A 16401-nucleotide genomic window follows, 5' to 3' on the forward strand; every position below is an offset into this window, starting at 1 on the left:
GTGAACTCTCAGGGAGACAAATCTCTGACTTTCCTCAGCAATCACTGAAAATTCTGGGCAGAAACCCACTAACACAAAATTAGCTTTTTCATTCATTTCTTAGGCTGTCATTAGGCTACAGGTAGAGGCCTAAAATCCCATAAATGTAGTAATCTCACTAAAATTTGCAGGTAACAAGTCTCTTGAGTAAATTCTTGAACTTGGCCCATCTAAGGCCATCATAAAATAAGCATTTCGCAGAGCTCTGTAACAGTTCACACTCCCTTTCAAAATCTGACCAAGGTTCTATCATATTAGGAAAATATAAACCCATTCTCCTGGGTTTACTAGTCAAAAAAAACATTTGGTAATATTTAAATAATACCTTCTTATAAAGGTTTATAAACCTGTCCTGCTGAAGGGCTACTAAAAGCTTTTGGTTTTCTCTTCTATTAAAACAATTTATTTCCTTACATAACAAGAATGCAACCTATCCTTGGAAATTTCAAAAATACTAAAAATACTACCAAAAATAGTTTTTCTCCATGTTAATTTTATTTATGTAATAGTTGAGTCTAAAACCTGGCTCCTATATCATATAGATGTGTTGCTGTAAATTCGTTTTCTACACTGTATAAACCTTCACTTGTTAAAAGTGAACAACACCCGAAGTTGTAACTTACACATCATGGCTTTGTTTCTTCCCAAAACAGATGTCCAACAGTAAAAAACATTGACTGTTTGTGCAAAATTAAGCCTCTAAAATTGATTTCAAAGCCAACAGTAGGACACAAATCTCACAAATGTGCTTCCCTTTTTCCTGGACTGGAAGTCAGCAGCCAAATCAAAATGGTATTTCACATGGAGGGAACCATGAAGTGCAGAACTTCCACAAGAGGAACTTACCGAGGAGTGGAACAGCCTGGGTGACGGGAGCAGGGACATTGGTAGGTGCTAGAGGAGGTGGAACAGTGCCATAGATTTTGGAAGTGTCAGTACTTTCAGCATTCCCTCTGCCTCCAGAAACTACTGTTGGGATGGGATTTCCTACAGATGACTCCTTGGTAGTGTCCTCATTCCCACCAGTTGCTGTAGCTGAGAAACAAGGCAAGGACACATGGAACACCAGCCAGCAATCCCTGCAGGATCCCTGCCTTCCACAGGATCCAACACTTACAGTTTGGGATGTTCACTGCCGGAGTGTGCGGGACAGAGACCGGAGGAGTTATGGGAGGCGGTGGCCCGGGAGGAAGGAATCCTACAAGAAGCAAGGAGAGCCCTGAGTGTCCCTCTGGTGCAACCCCCTGGCACAAGCCCCCATGCAGCTGTGGGCCCAGCAGGCCCCGGGCTGGCACACCCCACCAACCTGGAGGTAAATGCAGCGGGTTGAAGCCGGGCCGGAGGAACGGAGGCGGTGGCGGCGGCGGCACCCCGGGGGCAAATCCAGGAGGGGGGATCCCTAAAGGTGCTGTGAAAGCAGGGGGCTGGAGTGCACCAACCACGGGAGGCCCTGATGGATGGGGGGGAACCTAGGAAAAAGGAAGGGGAGAGATGGGTTAGCCTAAGGGTGCCCCAATGATTCTCTGTCCTGCTGGGGATCTCTGTCCAGCTCCACGGGACATGTCAACAACCTCAAATTCCTCTGCAACAAGGGGAGACTTGCACAAAAGATCCACGAGCACTCCAGGAACTCCCATCACTGGAAATACCAACACCAGTCCTGTCTGCCTTTGTAATTAGAGAAAAATTTTCCTCTGTGCTAAATGGGTACTAATGCACGTCAGCAACTCACCTCCACATACCCGTCACACAGTGCCTGGGATTCATTTCCACCCAGCATGATCCATTTCCAGACAGGACCCACTGGAATGCTCACAACTTCAGAGCAATTAAAAACCTCTGCTTGTCTCTTTTTCACTACCTGAGGAGTTTGCACATTGGAGTAACTGGTGTTTCCTTTTTCTGTATTTCTTGATTTATATCAAGCTCTGAATTTACATTAGCTCTGATTAAAGGGATTCTACTATTTTAACACTGACAAGAAACTACTGATATAAAAGTAGTGGAATGTCTGCCAATAAGAAAAGCTTTTGGAGGAACAATAATTAATAAAACAAATAACAAAAACAAGCCAATTGCAAAACCTGAAGATGCAATTCAGCCCTTCTATAACAAAGATTCTACTGCAGTAATTTCTCTGTGACTGAGAACAGAGTTACCATTCATGCCATTCCTTCCCTCCCCGAGTTATTCTCTGAAGTGAGTTTTTGTTTATTTCTGTGGAACAACTCTCACCTGTGGAGGAGGTACTGTTATTGGTGCAGGCATGGGAACAGGAATTGGGACAGGTAAAGCTTTGGGAATAGGTGACACTGGTTCATTGTGTGCAGCTTCTGCACCTCCATTCTGAGCCACTTCATTCTCAGACTTCTTGGGAATTCCCTTCCATTCTGTCCAAAACAAAAAGCCAAAAGACATGGATCAGACAAGCAGCTTTGAAAACTCATTTGTAAAAAACCCCAACATCTTCAAGTCCCAAATAAAGAAAAGGAGAATACAGCTATAAAGAATTGTAGCAGAATAAGAGAAATGTCAAATATAGTTTTAAACTTAATTTATGGAAGAAATAGCTCCTGTTGTATGTCAGAACTTCCTGGGAAAAGCCAGCTAAGCACAAAGAGGGATCAGTGAGGGGGCACTCTGGGAAAGAGAAAAGCACTGAGAGGACTGGAGCACACTGATATTATGTTCATGATTCATTACATTTTTGTTTAAAACACACAACTGATTTCTGTGTGTTCAGCATGACGAGATGCTACAATTAGAGCACAGATACATTAATCCCCAGCTAACTGGGTAAACTGGACAGAATGGCCAAACCCTGAAATAAAGGTTCAATAACAAAACATGCAGTAACTGTACCTGGACTAAGGGTTTCATTGTCCAGCATTCCTCCTTCACAGAAACTTTCAAGATCTTCAGGTTTGACTTTGTCCCATGGTATGTAAGTCACACCCAATTCTACATCCCAATACTGCTTGTAGTCTGGCTTTATTCCTTTATTCAGAGCCCAGGCAATCTTGGGGGTGGGAAATACAAGTGGTCAGCAAAACGTTTCCATTTTAATGGATTGAGTATTTCATTCTCACAAAACAGCATTTGACAGTAAAAAGTAAAAAGCAGTAGTGAAACAGCTACAAAACCATGAAGGTTTTTTTTTTTTTTTAAAGCAGACTTAGTTCCTATTCCTTGGCTTGACTCTTGCACACTGTTTGTAAAAATGTATAAAACCAGCTGCTTCTGATGATCCCCAGGCACTAAAATTAATTCCATTTCCCTTTGGAGGACAGTGTCACACTAATTTGACATTCTACAGAAGGAAGAACTTCACTAATTAATGTGCATTTCCTTATTTATTAGTACTCTCTGTAGGATTATCATAAGTAATGAAACTCTGATAGGAGACAAATAACTGGCTACAAGAAACACAGGCTGCCAGTCCCCTGTAATGAGCAAAAAGACACCATTTCTGTTGTTTAAACTGATAATTATTGGCAATCTTTCAAGGAAAACTGATACACTAATCCCACTATAGACCAGGAACAATAACTCAAAATCCAGTTCACACACGTATTTTTTCAGAATTTTACAGAATATAATCTCCAGAACACATCCAAGTCTGAAATACCCCAAGCCTAGATGAGACAGGATGACAGTAATTACAGCAGCTTTGGAAAGCTTGATGTTTTCCAGGCAGTACCTTGATGGATTTCTGGTTGACTTTGAAGTTGCCTCGGCTCAGTTTCTGGAGGGCTCTGTTGGCATCTTGTCTGTGCACCATGACAATGTAGGCACATCCTCTGGGTGGTATCATCTGCGTGGGGTTTAAGAAAAAAAGTTCATTTTGCAGGTAACAAACAGTGAACAACACCCAAATGCTCAGTTACAGCAAGCTGGGACATCAGGGGCTATGGAAGAATGTTAGTTTAAGAAAGCCAGTATCTTCTGGAAATTCCCATTTCTAGTGAGCTAAAACTTCTGCGACTTCTGAAAACTTCCAAAATTCTAAAACACAGCTGACTTTTGCATATTGAATCCCTTCAAATTGCTGAACAATAGTGTTCATGTAAATTCTAATGTCTAGCAATTATTTACTTTGTTGGAATGCACAACAGCATCCCCCTTTGCTCTGCCAGCTGCACCTCCGTGTTTGGTTCTAGTTGCAGATTTGGAATAATTTTTATTTGTAGTGAATTTGAGGAAAAAACTCCCAGGTTCTTTTATAAAATTTGGGAATCAGAAGAAAATTAGTCCCTTATTTTTGTTTGTTTGAAACTTTTGAAGTTACTGGAACAGCTATAATTTATATATAAAATATTCTGAAAGAGAGCAAAATAAATCAATAGTGCTCTGTGTTTATGGTTAAAATGACAAAAGAGCAACAGGAACACCAGCTGAAGAGTCCACACTCCTATAATCAAATAAAATGAAGCAGCCAAGAAACTCAGAAGCATGGGATGTAATTCTGCAGCCATTATCCTGCAGAGAAAGCAAGATTTTTATGAAAATGGGATAATCTTCTGTATTACTCCAGGAGCATTTCTATGCTGCAGGAAACCAAAGCAGTATAAAAATGTTAAAAAGTATAAAATTCCCTTCTTGATTGTGTGCAAGTCAGGCACATGAATTGAGTGCACACACTGAAAACACAACACATAGGAAATGAGAAGCCAGCTCTTTGGAATTTATCAGAAAGAAGTCTGCCTCAGAGCAGCCTAGACAGATGTTCTGCACCCAGGCATATCAAAGCAGCTCACACTGCACCCCTTCTACTCACATTGATCGACTCAATGGGGCCAAACTCCTCCAAGAGACTTCCCACATCCTGCTGAGTTGTCCTTTTGTCGAGCTGTCCCACCCAGAGCGTGGTACTGCAAACTACAACCAAGAGTTAGCACAGGTGGGTCAGAGCCATCGCTGACACAAGCTCCTCACAGGACAGACAGCCAACACTTATCCCATGCTGAATCCAGGGTAGGAAAAGAGCTCAATGCATGCCCCAGTCTGCAGATTACTGCAGCAACACTGAACACTCATCCAGGTTTTCTACCCGAGAGACACAGAACTGCAAACTCTGACAGCCAACATGACAGACCATGGGAAAGGTGTTGGCAGCAGCACATCTCACAGCACTGCCAGGCAGTTTCCACTGAACAGCTACCAGGGCTCTGCACGCCTTTACACCCCTGGGACTGTCACTTGTGGCTCTTAAAATGCCTCAGTTTTGTCTCTCATGTAAGAAAGAATGGTTTTATTTTACTTGATACTCTGGGGTCAGAGAAGATTCCACACTCCCAAGGAATATTCAGAAGACAACTACAATGTTTGGTCTATAAACACTGGCAAAGGCAGGATTATATCAGAAATCCAAACATTAGCCTGTGTGTTTTCCAGGTCAAAGCTCCCCTTCGGGTTGGAGAGATTCACAAGACTGAATACTCAGAAAAACTGTAATAATTTACAAACAACTCAAATCCTTTTTGTTCAGTCTGCTTTACCTTCTATGTCTCAAAGGAAGGAAAAGAAAAACATGGGGTTTTAGCTTTTCCTTCTCTCGTTTTACAGCCAAAATATTTCCAACTTGGAGACACTCCAAAAATGCTAAACCATCTATTAAGAGTAAAGGAAGTACAGGAAAGTGTGGTGAAATTCCTACCAGGAATCACAAGGCAGTTAATTTTTGCTCTGTCTGGACGAGCCTCGGAAACCACAAGCAGCAGCATTAAATCCAAGGAACAGAAAAACCTTGGAAGTATCACCCAGAAAATGGCATTGCTGGAACATGCAGAGTCACAGAAGCGAGCAGGAGGAGAGCAGACTCACCACTGACGGTCTCTGCCTTGATCTGGGGCAGGCCCTTGGAGCGGCGCTCCCTGTCCCGCTCGCGCTCGCGCCGCTCCTGGGAGCGGGACTTGGGCGAGTGCCGGCGCCGGTCCCGGGAGCGCGAACGGGAGCGGCGGTGCCGCGAGCGCCGGGAGCGCGAGCCCGACCGCGAGCGTCTCCTCTTGGGGGACCTGTTGGAACGAGCCATGCTCAGTGCTTGGCATTCCACAGTGACACACAGCCTCGCTTAAACACCCAGAGTTCCCTCTACTTGCCAATTTCTCATCATCTACCAATTCTATCTTGAAGCTGACCATCCAAAATGTGTCCACTTTAACACTTCCATGTGCGTAAACGAGGCCAGTGTTTATTGTTTTTACAAAGAAATGGCTAAAAAAGGTTATAAATAAATTCTGCCACTGAAATTGTTTTTTACACCATGTTCAAGTTCTAAACCACTCAAGGTGTGGAAGACCTTGTAAGCCTTCAGACAAATCACGTGGAACTTGGTGAACAGGATGACTTGCAACTCAACAGAGTGGAGCCAGATCTGCTTGGTCAGCTGGGACATGACACACGGGCTCAGTGACACACAGAGTCACAGATCATAAATGTTTTCATTAGTGTTTTTAGAGCACAGGCAAAATTAAACTAACACATTCTGTCTCCCTAAAATTTACTCTGGACCGACAGGCATGGAAGTTGCTCTCTCTCAGTGCACAGATACCATATTTTCCCCAGAAGGGAGATTACTTTAGCAACTCTAGGATGTATGAACCTCTAATCTGCTTTCCATTCCTGCACTAAAATAACTTTCACACATTTACCTTGATGCAGATCTAGATCTTGATTTCCTACTGTCAGAAACATGACGTTTTCCCTCCTGAATAGGTGGCTGTTCCACTTCCATATCCTAAAACGTGAAGTTGACAGGTGTTATGGGTGACCAGCACAAGCATTTTTATTTCTTTTTATGCTCAGACTAAAATTAACAGCACTGAAAATACACTGAATATTCAAATGTGTGAAATTAAAAAGTAGCGTGACTCAAAAGCTTCACTCTGTGGCCACTAGCAGGGAGAGTGTCCAGGACTGCATGTACTTAATACAGCCACTGAAAAGACATCATAGAAATAATTTACATAATTCTCCTTTTCCATTTGAATATGATTGGTTTTCCACATTTTACTCCATTTCAGCACCACCTGCATCTCTACAAAATATGATTTTATTCCTCAAGGTCAGTCAGTCAGTGGATCCTGCTCCATCATCAAGATCCCAGGCAAAATAAGATCTTTGGAGAAAAGCTGTAACTTTTCTCCAAGATGTTATAAGAAACTACTTTAAGCCTGAAGTATGCTGGAGACAGGAAAGGGATAAATCCTGGTGCTCTCCAAGTGTCTCCCAGCAGAGCCAGCCTCATACCCAGCTGTGTCCTGGTCATCCTGACAATTTCTGCTCCAGGACAATCCACACACATTTGGGAAAGACATGTATGAGAGCATTTAACTCTGTTCACTGCAAGGGCTGCTCACCTGCTGGTGGGGTTTCTGCAGGTGTGGTTCAGCCTGGACTGGGAAGGGAGACTGGAAAGTTGGCTGCACTGGTGCTGCTGGAGGCATCACTGGCTGAGCCATGGGTGGGAACTGGGGGGTAGGCAGGAGACCAAAACCTGGCATCTGCCCATTCGGAGGAAGCGGCACCTTGGGAGAAGAAAAAACACAGAATTCCAGCTAGCAGCAGGAATTATACTTGCTTTCCCAGGAGGTTTAAGTTTTATGTCTGCTCAAAAGTCACAACAAAAGATGGGGGAAAGATGAAGCAGGCTAAGCATTTGGGTGTAGAAGTAAGTCTTGTCCTTCAAAGCCTGACTAGGACAGACATGAAAAATACGTTTCTTTGGGAAGATGGAGAGCTAAGCCACATTTATTCTTCAGCAACAGGAAAATCACTTCCTTCCTTCTGCACCAAAGAAAACAGCAAAAGACTGAAAACATAGCAGGGAGACAAGGGAAAAGGGTTACCTGGTGCCGCATTGGATCCTGCTGCATTCCCATCATCCGCTGCTGAAAAGGATCCATATTTGGGAGCTGAGGAAATACTGGCTGTTGCATGCCTTCTCCTGGAAACCCACTAAAACCAGGAATATTTTGGTGAGACAAGTCAGCAGGTGCACTGATTTGTCTTTATTTTACAGATTTCTATGCACATTTACACATTCTTGCTGTTATTTTAGACAGAACAATTATCTTTACTATGATCCCATTTCAAACAAAAAAAAAAAAAAAAGAAAAAAAAAGAAAAGGAAGAAAGAGTGGCTTCCTGATCTTTTCTCCAGTCTAAGAGTAGTCCTTTCACATCTGAAGAGATGCTACACAAAGGTTAGAGCCTCTCTCACCCCTGTACTTATATGAGCTTGCTAAAGATCTCAGCCTACAGAAACACTTCAGGAAGGTTTTCTGCCTTAGGCTAATTCTCCTCCTTTGCAGTTCCTCTTTTGGGAACAGAAGAAGCAGTGCTTTTCTCCTCAAGGAAAAGAAATTCTGCTGTAAGAAAACACTTGGGTTTGGGAGGAAATAGGGCAGAGGAGGATTACAGTGATGCCCATCACTTCCTGATTCAACACACAGAATGGACAGTGCTCAGGGAATTCTGGAGGCCTGGTGCAGGTAACAGGACCTGCTTGCAGGATGCAGCCTGTGCAAGAAACTCAGCAGGATTTCAGGGGAAAAAAGGGTTTTGATGGCGATGGGAAATGGAACTTTGCAGTGTCTGAAGACAATTCTGAGAAGATTCTGGACAGATCAGTATTTGTGTGCCCAGACTGGGAGCACTGGAATGCCACCCTCAGGGACACCTTGCACAGCTGTGAGGCACTAAGGACAGAGGCCGTGAAGCACTACCAGCAGCACATAAACATGCCCACAAGCCTCCAGCTGGGCAGACACAAGCAGTGCCTATGCTTGACCAACCTCACCTTTCTGTACTGCAGAGCTCCACCTGCATTCTAAGGCAAATCCTAGCCATTTCCTTCCAATGAACTACTACTGGTGGACATAAAGTGCTCGAGGTGAGAGACACAGTCAGAAAGCTGATGACAGAGTTAGTGCTTCTGGTTTTGAGAGCAGGTTTAGATGCAGATACAGAGAGTAAGACATGGGGCCACGTACTGAAGCAGGGAAAAAAGAAATATAGACTAACCCCGGCATTGAGCACCATCCAGCCTGTGCACTGAATGAGAGAGAGGTCCTGTGGAAAAAACTGGGATGTAGTCATGTCATTCCAGACTTTATCATAATGCATAGCAAAAGGGAAACAGGAGCCTGAGCTCGCTTGCGCGGGGATGGAATGTTTGCCAACATAAAACTGTAAAGCCAATTTTCATTTCTTGAATACTTAAACAAACACAATGTTTGGAATAGTAGCTTTTCCCCAGCCAGTAAAGCAATCCAGCTGATCCAGGGATGCCCTGACATCCTCAGTTGTACTGTAAAAACATGGAACTCATCTTGCAACCAAAACTGAGCTCTTCTCTACAGAAACAGTCCTCCATCAATGAGGAAATGCAGATCTACACCAGACCACCAAAGTAACGAGACACAAAAATCACCCCACCAAAAACTCTTAACAGGGTTTTAAATTTGGACTGCAGCAGTTAAACACTGAACTAACCTGGAATTTTAATCTACTTTCTAACCTAAAAATATTTTAGGACAAAGATTTCTTAGTTTTATTACAACACAGAACTTACAAAGCTGGCTGAGACACTGAAGGGGAAGGAGCTGAATCTTCCTTCTTTGAATCTTCCACTGCTTCTGGTTCATCATCATAGTCAAACCGATCTAGCAGCTTCTGAAAGAAATCACATCAGGACAACTATTTTTTCTGTGTCTTACCACAACTGGCAGCCAAAATATCTTTATTATCACACTCTTACAACATATGTAAGCTCTGAAACTAAAGACAAGGTCAGAGTTGGGGAAAAATTGAAATCTGTATTCCAATACAAAATAAGAACTGTCCAAAACCAGTCTTCTTCAGCTCCAGAAAATGCAAACCAAGACTTACTTTGTCAAATGATGTTTTCTGCTCAGGTGCTGTGAAAGCAGCTTTCTGCTCTGGGGGCTGTGCTGCTGTAGTTTTCAGCTGAGCAGTAATAGCTTGAACCTGAGCCATCACAGTGTTGTCTATGACCGGTGACTGGGGCTTCTGAGGCTGCTGGAAGGTCTGCAGGATTTGCTGGAGCTACAGAAATGTAAAACTGTTTTAAGTGTATATTCTCATATAAACATCAAGTATTGAAAGAGTTGTAGGATATAAATTTTAGGTCAATACAGACTGTGGCAGGGGATGAACACACCAACAACCCAACTGAATTGTGGAGCATTTACAGCAAGACCAGGAGTCCCTTTTTAAATACTCTGGTGGCAAAATCTTGTAGAAATCTAGTAGTCCCTTCAACACAGCAAGCATTTAAGTGGACTGAACAATAAAATTCCTCATTTTCTTTGAGATATCCAACCTGTTCTGGAAACCCTGTTACTGCATCAATTCATAACTAATTATTTAGGAACATAAAACTGAGTATCCTCAAATATTAAAATTATTGGATGGAAGAATTTAAATACTCCTGTTTCTGCAAGTTTTCCACTGAAGACCTTTGGGAAGCTCTTTTGCTTCAAATCCAGACTATCAATTTTCCCCCTCATTTCAGACAGGAGCTGAAGTGGAAGGGAATCAGAGAGTAGGTTACCTGTTGTCCCTGTGTTGTCTGGAACAGCTGGGCTACAGCTGCAAAGGCATCGGAGCTGGGCAGCTGTGGCACGCTGGGCACGGAGTTCGCGGTCACTTGCGGGGGCTCCGAGGGAACCTTGGCCGGAGGGGGCGGTGAACCTGAGGGTGTGCAGGAACACAGGAAGGGCTCTGTGACTCCACAACGTTCCCCACAAAAAGTGTCTGCTGCCTACAGCCCCACTTAACCCAAAAGGCCTTTTTACACCACCCCAGCTGCACATTCTGCACATTCTGCCATGAACTGCTCCGGTCGCTGCTCACACCTGTGCTTGGGATGCACTAAGGCAGTAAATTCATGGAAAAACATAGAATTTTAGCTCCAGTTCCAGGTTTGTAGCTGGGCAGGTTTAGGAAAGCTCTCACTCAAACAGCATTAGGCAATGAGCTTCAATACCCTGATCGTGGTGGTTCTGTTTCCACAGACCTGGGCACATCCTTCTGGGTGAATGATGCAAATCAACCATCTCATGGCTCACTGCAAGAGCAGCTCAGTTTATCTCAATATTTTCCACCAGTAACTGAACTTTTGCAGAGAAGTCGGGCAATAATTGAAGGTTTTTAAGGATTACTTCCCAGGCAGTTTTCTTTGATAAAGTTTGTTCACATGTCCCTTTTGCAGGTGCCCAAGCCACACCTGCAGCTGATGGATAAATCCTCCCACCAAGAAAATGACATTTACTCATTTTTCCAGGAAAAGACTCCCATTTCCACTAAGCTTTGCTGAAACTGAGATCACAATTTAAGACATGATATTGGTGTTCTCATTCTCTTTGCCCCACATTACAACACCTTTCTAAATAAACATCTTGCCAGTACCAAATAAATTAGCAATAATCCCATCAATTCCTACATACTGTGAGTAACTATTCTTCAGCAGATCTGTTTTAATAGACATAATAAAGCTGTACCAGGAGTGAGTTAAAAAAAATCCACAGATAGAAATATTTAGTTTGAAACTCTAAGCAAACATGTTTGCCTTGCAATAGCAACTCCTTTAAAGCCATTCCTCTGTTTGCAGTTCAAATAACTCCAGTGTTGACAGGCAGCAAGCACAGGCAAATGTGTTGAATAATACTTTCCCAGAAGTGAAATGCAACATTAAAATAAAGCAAAAAGGTATGTCTTGTTTTTAAATATAAAGTAACTCCCAAATTATTTCCTGTATATATTCAGGATATCTGCTTGCTCAAGGGAGAAAATTTGCATTTCTCTCTATGGGAGAAACAGACTCTACTTCACATAATGCATTAATATATTTACTATTATTCATTAGCATATTTATTGCAGGGCCAAATTACCCCCTCTGGTACATCTGAGCAACTTCACTGAAAATCTCTTGCAGAAGGCAGCCACTCTGTTCCCCACTACTGAGGAGAGATAGAGCTGGACAGGCAGTGCCCCTCACCTATCCTAAAATGCAACTCTACAGCCAAGGCATTCCCTGACCCTGCCAGGTTTATAAAACCTTTAATGGGATGCACTTCCCTGAACCCAGCTGGAGATGATTTCACTGTTTTGCTGTCCCTCACCATAGCTCACTCCCTCCGTTTCATTTTCCCAGTCGTACTCCACGAGCACAGTAAATAAGGTTACCAAAGCTCAGTGTGAAACACGGAGTGCAGAGCCAAAAAGCAGCTCTCTGGAGAAAGAGGGAATTGTGGAATGCATATTCCCTGCAACCTCACTCCCAGCTTTGCTGTGGCACTAAATAGGTCAGTGCAGGCACTGTAGGCAGGCTGGCACTGCTGTGCTCTGCAGGTCAGTGCTTCTCAGCCAGCAGCCCGTGCAAAATCCCAGGCACAAATGTTCTCTTTGAGAACCTGGATGTAAAACACCAGTCCAAGACTTTCAGGGCTGCACTGAGACACTGACAGCTGCTGCTTTCAGCTACTGAACTGACTTAAAGGAAGATGAAGCTCTTTAGCATCTAAGACTTACCCAGATTCTGGAATTAAAAAGTGACATCGGAATTATAAAATTGAGAAATCATATAAAAATATTTCAAAGCAAAAGAAAAAATAGTATCTGTTTAAAAGAGCATGCTGAAGTCACCTGTAAGTGTGCACATATATATGTAACGTGCATATATACATGAAAAACATATAATGTATTTCCCAAGTCAGTATTCACATGCTGATAATTTCTGAAGTACAGTACCAGCACTTACTTAAAATGAGTTTGGCTGCTCGTTGTGACAAAGCCGATTTTATTGCTATGTCACTGCTGGAACTAAGAGCAGGCACTTTGTGCTGTTGCCATTTGCCCTTTGAGAGCAGAAGTTAAAATGTCATTCCTACCTTCATTGTTAGTAGCATTCTCTGCAATGGGTGCAGTGGCACTGGTTCCTGCTGCCATATCCAAGAGAGGCTGGATGATTTCAATTTTAAATACTCCATTTTTCTGCCAGAGGTTCAGGACACGAACTATTTTACTCTGTAGAAACAAAAAAAGGAAGCACCAATGCTGACTCCAGCCTTCTTAAGCCACCATTTTATCTTCTGTATGCAGAGAAGGTTTGAACAGTACGTGACATAATCACACCAATTTCACAAACCCTGTGTCATGACAGGGCAGCAACATCTTTGAACTGGCAAAGATAAAAACTGCCAACTAATTTTACTGTCAAAGCAATCTGTGACATTTCCTTAAAACTCCTCTGGCCAGTCAGAAATCCAGGTGTGATGTACAGTCCAGGACATCATTTCAGCCCCATGTCTACACAAGTGGTGACAAAGGGATGAGACAACCAACCCAGGTGACAAAAAGGAGAAGAGGAAGATGAGCTGGTAGTTAGACCAGAAAATGCTACCACAACACCTATAAGTCATATGGAGGGTTCCTTGCTTGGCATTATTCCTAACCCCACCAATCCTATGTTGAGACCAGAAACTACGTCTCCATCACTATCCAAAAGATGAGGAAAGCAAGTGGGAAACATCCTCACTGATCACTGCAGAAGGATTAATTTAGAATCTCTGACTGTCAGCTGTTATTTTAAGCACATTTCTTTTTTTTTTTTTTTTTTTGACGTGAAGAACAATGCAGCTTCCAGGAACAAGCTGGAAATTGGCCTTTCCTTCTTTAGCCCAGCATTCAAACAAAAATGTCTCTGTAGTTGTGCTGCTTGAGCTGGAACAAGCAGGTAGAAGGCAGAACACACATTGTGTTGCTGTCTTTTCTGCAGATTTAGTCATTCACCTGCACACATACAAGCTTTAAGTACCTTTCAGTTCAAATGAATTGGTTCTGTTCTTTCACTGTGACTCAGTTATATACACCCATGTAAATCCACCTCTAAGTGAATAAAGAATTTTACTAAATGTTTGCTAAAATACTGTCCATGACAGAAACCCGAAATTTTTAAGTAACATTTTGGTCTGAAAAACAGTTAACTTTAAAACAGCAGCATATTTTTGCTTTAGGTATTCCATCTCTCCAGAAAACATGAAAACTATACAAAGGCAAAAAACGGGCAAATGTAATACTCTCATTTTCAGTCGCATATTGATTTTACAGAAAGGCTGTTTTATAAAAAACCAAAGGTAGCATTATCCTCTTCAGATATCACCCACAACTCAAGGGCTCCCAAATATCAGATTCAATGCCTGAAGGTCTAAATGCTCCACATTAGAAAACTACAGAGCATCCAAGCCTTTCAAAAGCTTATTTAGAGAGTTAGGGAGGGAGTCAGGTAGAAGAGGAGTATTTCACTCTCAAAAAGAGAAAGGCAGTAGATGATTTTCGAGAAACCAACTGGCAACTTTTAAAACACGTTCTTCTTGGGAATCTCAAAACTGTTCTGACATAGGTCACAAAAACCATCTTCTCTGGATCATCAGGAATTCACAGCAGTTTCTGAGCCTCTGTTCTACTAAAAAGTACAGCAGAACTAAGAAAAATGAGGCCTTAGACCAGCCTTGGCAGTGGAGAGCACCAACAGAATTCAAGCAAGGGACTGAAAAAGACTGAAGAAATCAACATGATGATTTTCTTAGAAAACATTTCTGAGCAGAACATGATGATTTTCTTAGAAAACATTTCTGAGCAGAACAGTCTCTGATTACAAAACCAAAGCTTCTCCTGCAATGCTTTCTTGTTGTGGCAGACACTTCCAAAGGAAGTTCTGAAGGAGCCTCAGTAAGGACTTTTGGCACACTAACACACACTGCTGAAGTGTCTGCATAGGCAAAACAAAACTGATGAGGTGAGGTGAGGTCAGGCAAAATACATCTCTTGACTTGAATTTGCATTCAGCTGTCACCTTTGATAATCCTTCTCAGCAACAGTCACTACCAGGGTCAGACTGAATCCCCCAAACTGCTGCCACAGGAGGCAAGCACCAAGCAAATGGACAGCAAAACCCCAAGTGCTCGTCCTACCTTGTCTTCAGATGGACACAGATACAAATACTGGAATGTGGCAGTAATATTCTTCGAGAACCTGGGCCCAAAAACGTCCTTGTCTGTTCCGAACTGGTGCCGGGACTGCCGAACGATGGAGTCGATGACGTACAAGCCCGGCACTTTGTACTCTGGCTTGCACTGTGAACAGCACACACAGATTCTGCATCAGGCAGGGGCTCCATGAGGTAACATCCCCCTCAGAGCCTCACAGCAAACCTGCTCCGGGGCTCAAGCACAGCTCTGCATTCCAACCTGTTGTTCTTCATGCCCCGGTAAGCATGAACATTGCATTCTCTGGAATTATGTATTGTCTTAGCGACAACTCATTTGAAGCTCAGCACCTCCAGGTTCCTCCCCAGCTGCTGCGTGGGGAAGATGGGAAATCTCTCCATTTACTTCTTTCCTCCCCTCCTTAATGTATTATGGAAAACTACAACATGGAGCTTATGTAGACAAAGTCCTAACAAACCAGAATTTCCTCCCTCAATCCCTAAGTAACAGAAGCCTTTCTAATTATTTACTAGCATTATTAGCAACATCTAGCAAAGTATGCAGGTAATTTTATCAATAAATTGTTTTTAACTTTTTACCTTTTTAATAAACTTCTCCACAATCTGGACAACATGCTTGTAGAGCTGAAAAACAAATACATCCATTAATTTCTCATCTCCTCAGCAGTGGCACATCATTTTAGAAGCATTTTAACTCTTTGTGCTTACTACCATTTTGGAAAGGCTACAGAACATTGTAGTCACTTTCTAAAAAGCAGGATGTTCCCAAACTGAGAAAAATATTCCATGGGGGGAACCCAGACCCAAGCCAGAAGTGTATCAGTGTGCACACAAGGCACAGAGCTTACCAAGTATTAGTGAAAGCTTTCTGCATTTACTTTCTCTGCAATCCACACTGGTTTCACATGTTAAGGTGCAGTTGCATCCTGCAATATTTAGCTTTATTACACAAAAATCACAACACTCTAGTGGGTGTAGCATGAAAAAGCAACGACTCAAAAAAATCCAAGCTGGCATTTTGCTCCTAGTCCAAAACCAAGGGATGATATTCACCACCCACTTGTTTCTAGACAACAGCTTTGACAGCAACTAGAATAAACTATCCCCAAAGCTGAGATTGGGAAATCCTGAGTATTTATTTACAAGTGAAATAATAAAACATTGCTGCTGTTACAGTTTCATCTTTGTTTGGTTGTACTTTACCTTAATAGCTTTAATGGCAGCTTTTGTGATGAGAATCATCTTTGCTCGGGAAATAGGAGGTTTCATCTCCATCAGTGAGAAGAGCTAAACAGAGAAAACAAACATTAAAAATGTATTCTGAAGCTCAG

General features: G+C 42.5%; 1 protein-coding gene across 2 annotated transcripts in view; it reads right to left on the reverse strand.

The window, feature by feature from the left end:
- The window catches only part of SCAF4 (SR-related CTD associated factor 4), a 29356-nt gene that overhangs the window by 5688 nt on the left and 7267 nt on the right, over positions 1 to 16401 (reverse strand). The window contains exons 2-20 of one of the 2 annotated variants that reach the window (XM_033052262.1): positions 16274 to 16357; positions 15650 to 15694; positions 15036 to 15197; positions 12954 to 13089; positions 10616 to 10755; positions 9931 to 10107; positions 9614 to 9714; positions 9064 to 9111; positions 7887 to 7995; positions 7398 to 7565; positions 6690 to 6775; positions 5863 to 6053; positions 4817 to 4917; positions 3740 to 3853; positions 2902 to 3058; positions 2275 to 2429; positions 1346 to 1508; positions 1157 to 1237; positions 886 to 1074 (exon numbers count right to left, since the gene is read on the reverse strand). In XM_033052262.1, the coding sequence (XP_032908153.1) occupies positions 886 to 1074; positions 1157 to 1237; positions 1346 to 1508; positions 2275 to 2429; positions 2902 to 3058; positions 3740 to 3853; positions 4817 to 4917; positions 5863 to 6053; positions 6690 to 6775; positions 7398 to 7565; positions 7887 to 7995; positions 9064 to 9111; positions 9614 to 9714; positions 9931 to 10107; positions 10616 to 10755; positions 12954 to 13089; positions 15036 to 15197; positions 15650 to 15694; positions 16274 to 16357 (2407 nt within the window). The remainder of the gene's footprint in view (positions 1 to 885; positions 1075 to 1156; positions 1238 to 1345; positions 1509 to 2274; positions 2430 to 2901; positions 3059 to 3739; positions 3854 to 4816; positions 4918 to 5862; positions 6054 to 6689; positions 6776 to 7397; positions 7566 to 7886; positions 7996 to 9063; positions 9112 to 9613; positions 9715 to 9930; positions 10108 to 10615; positions 10756 to 12953; positions 13090 to 15035; positions 15198 to 15649; positions 15695 to 16273; positions 16358 to 16401) is intronic. The other variant, XM_033052264.2, reaches the window with a different exon arrangement.

This window comes from Catharus ustulatus, chromosome 2, assembly GCF_009819885.2.
Source record: "Catharus ustulatus isolate bCatUst1 chromosome 2, bCatUst1.pri.v2, whole genome shotgun sequence".
In the NCBI taxonomy this organism is placed as follows: Eukaryota; Metazoa; Chordata; class Aves; order Passeriformes; family Turdidae; genus Catharus; species Catharus ustulatus.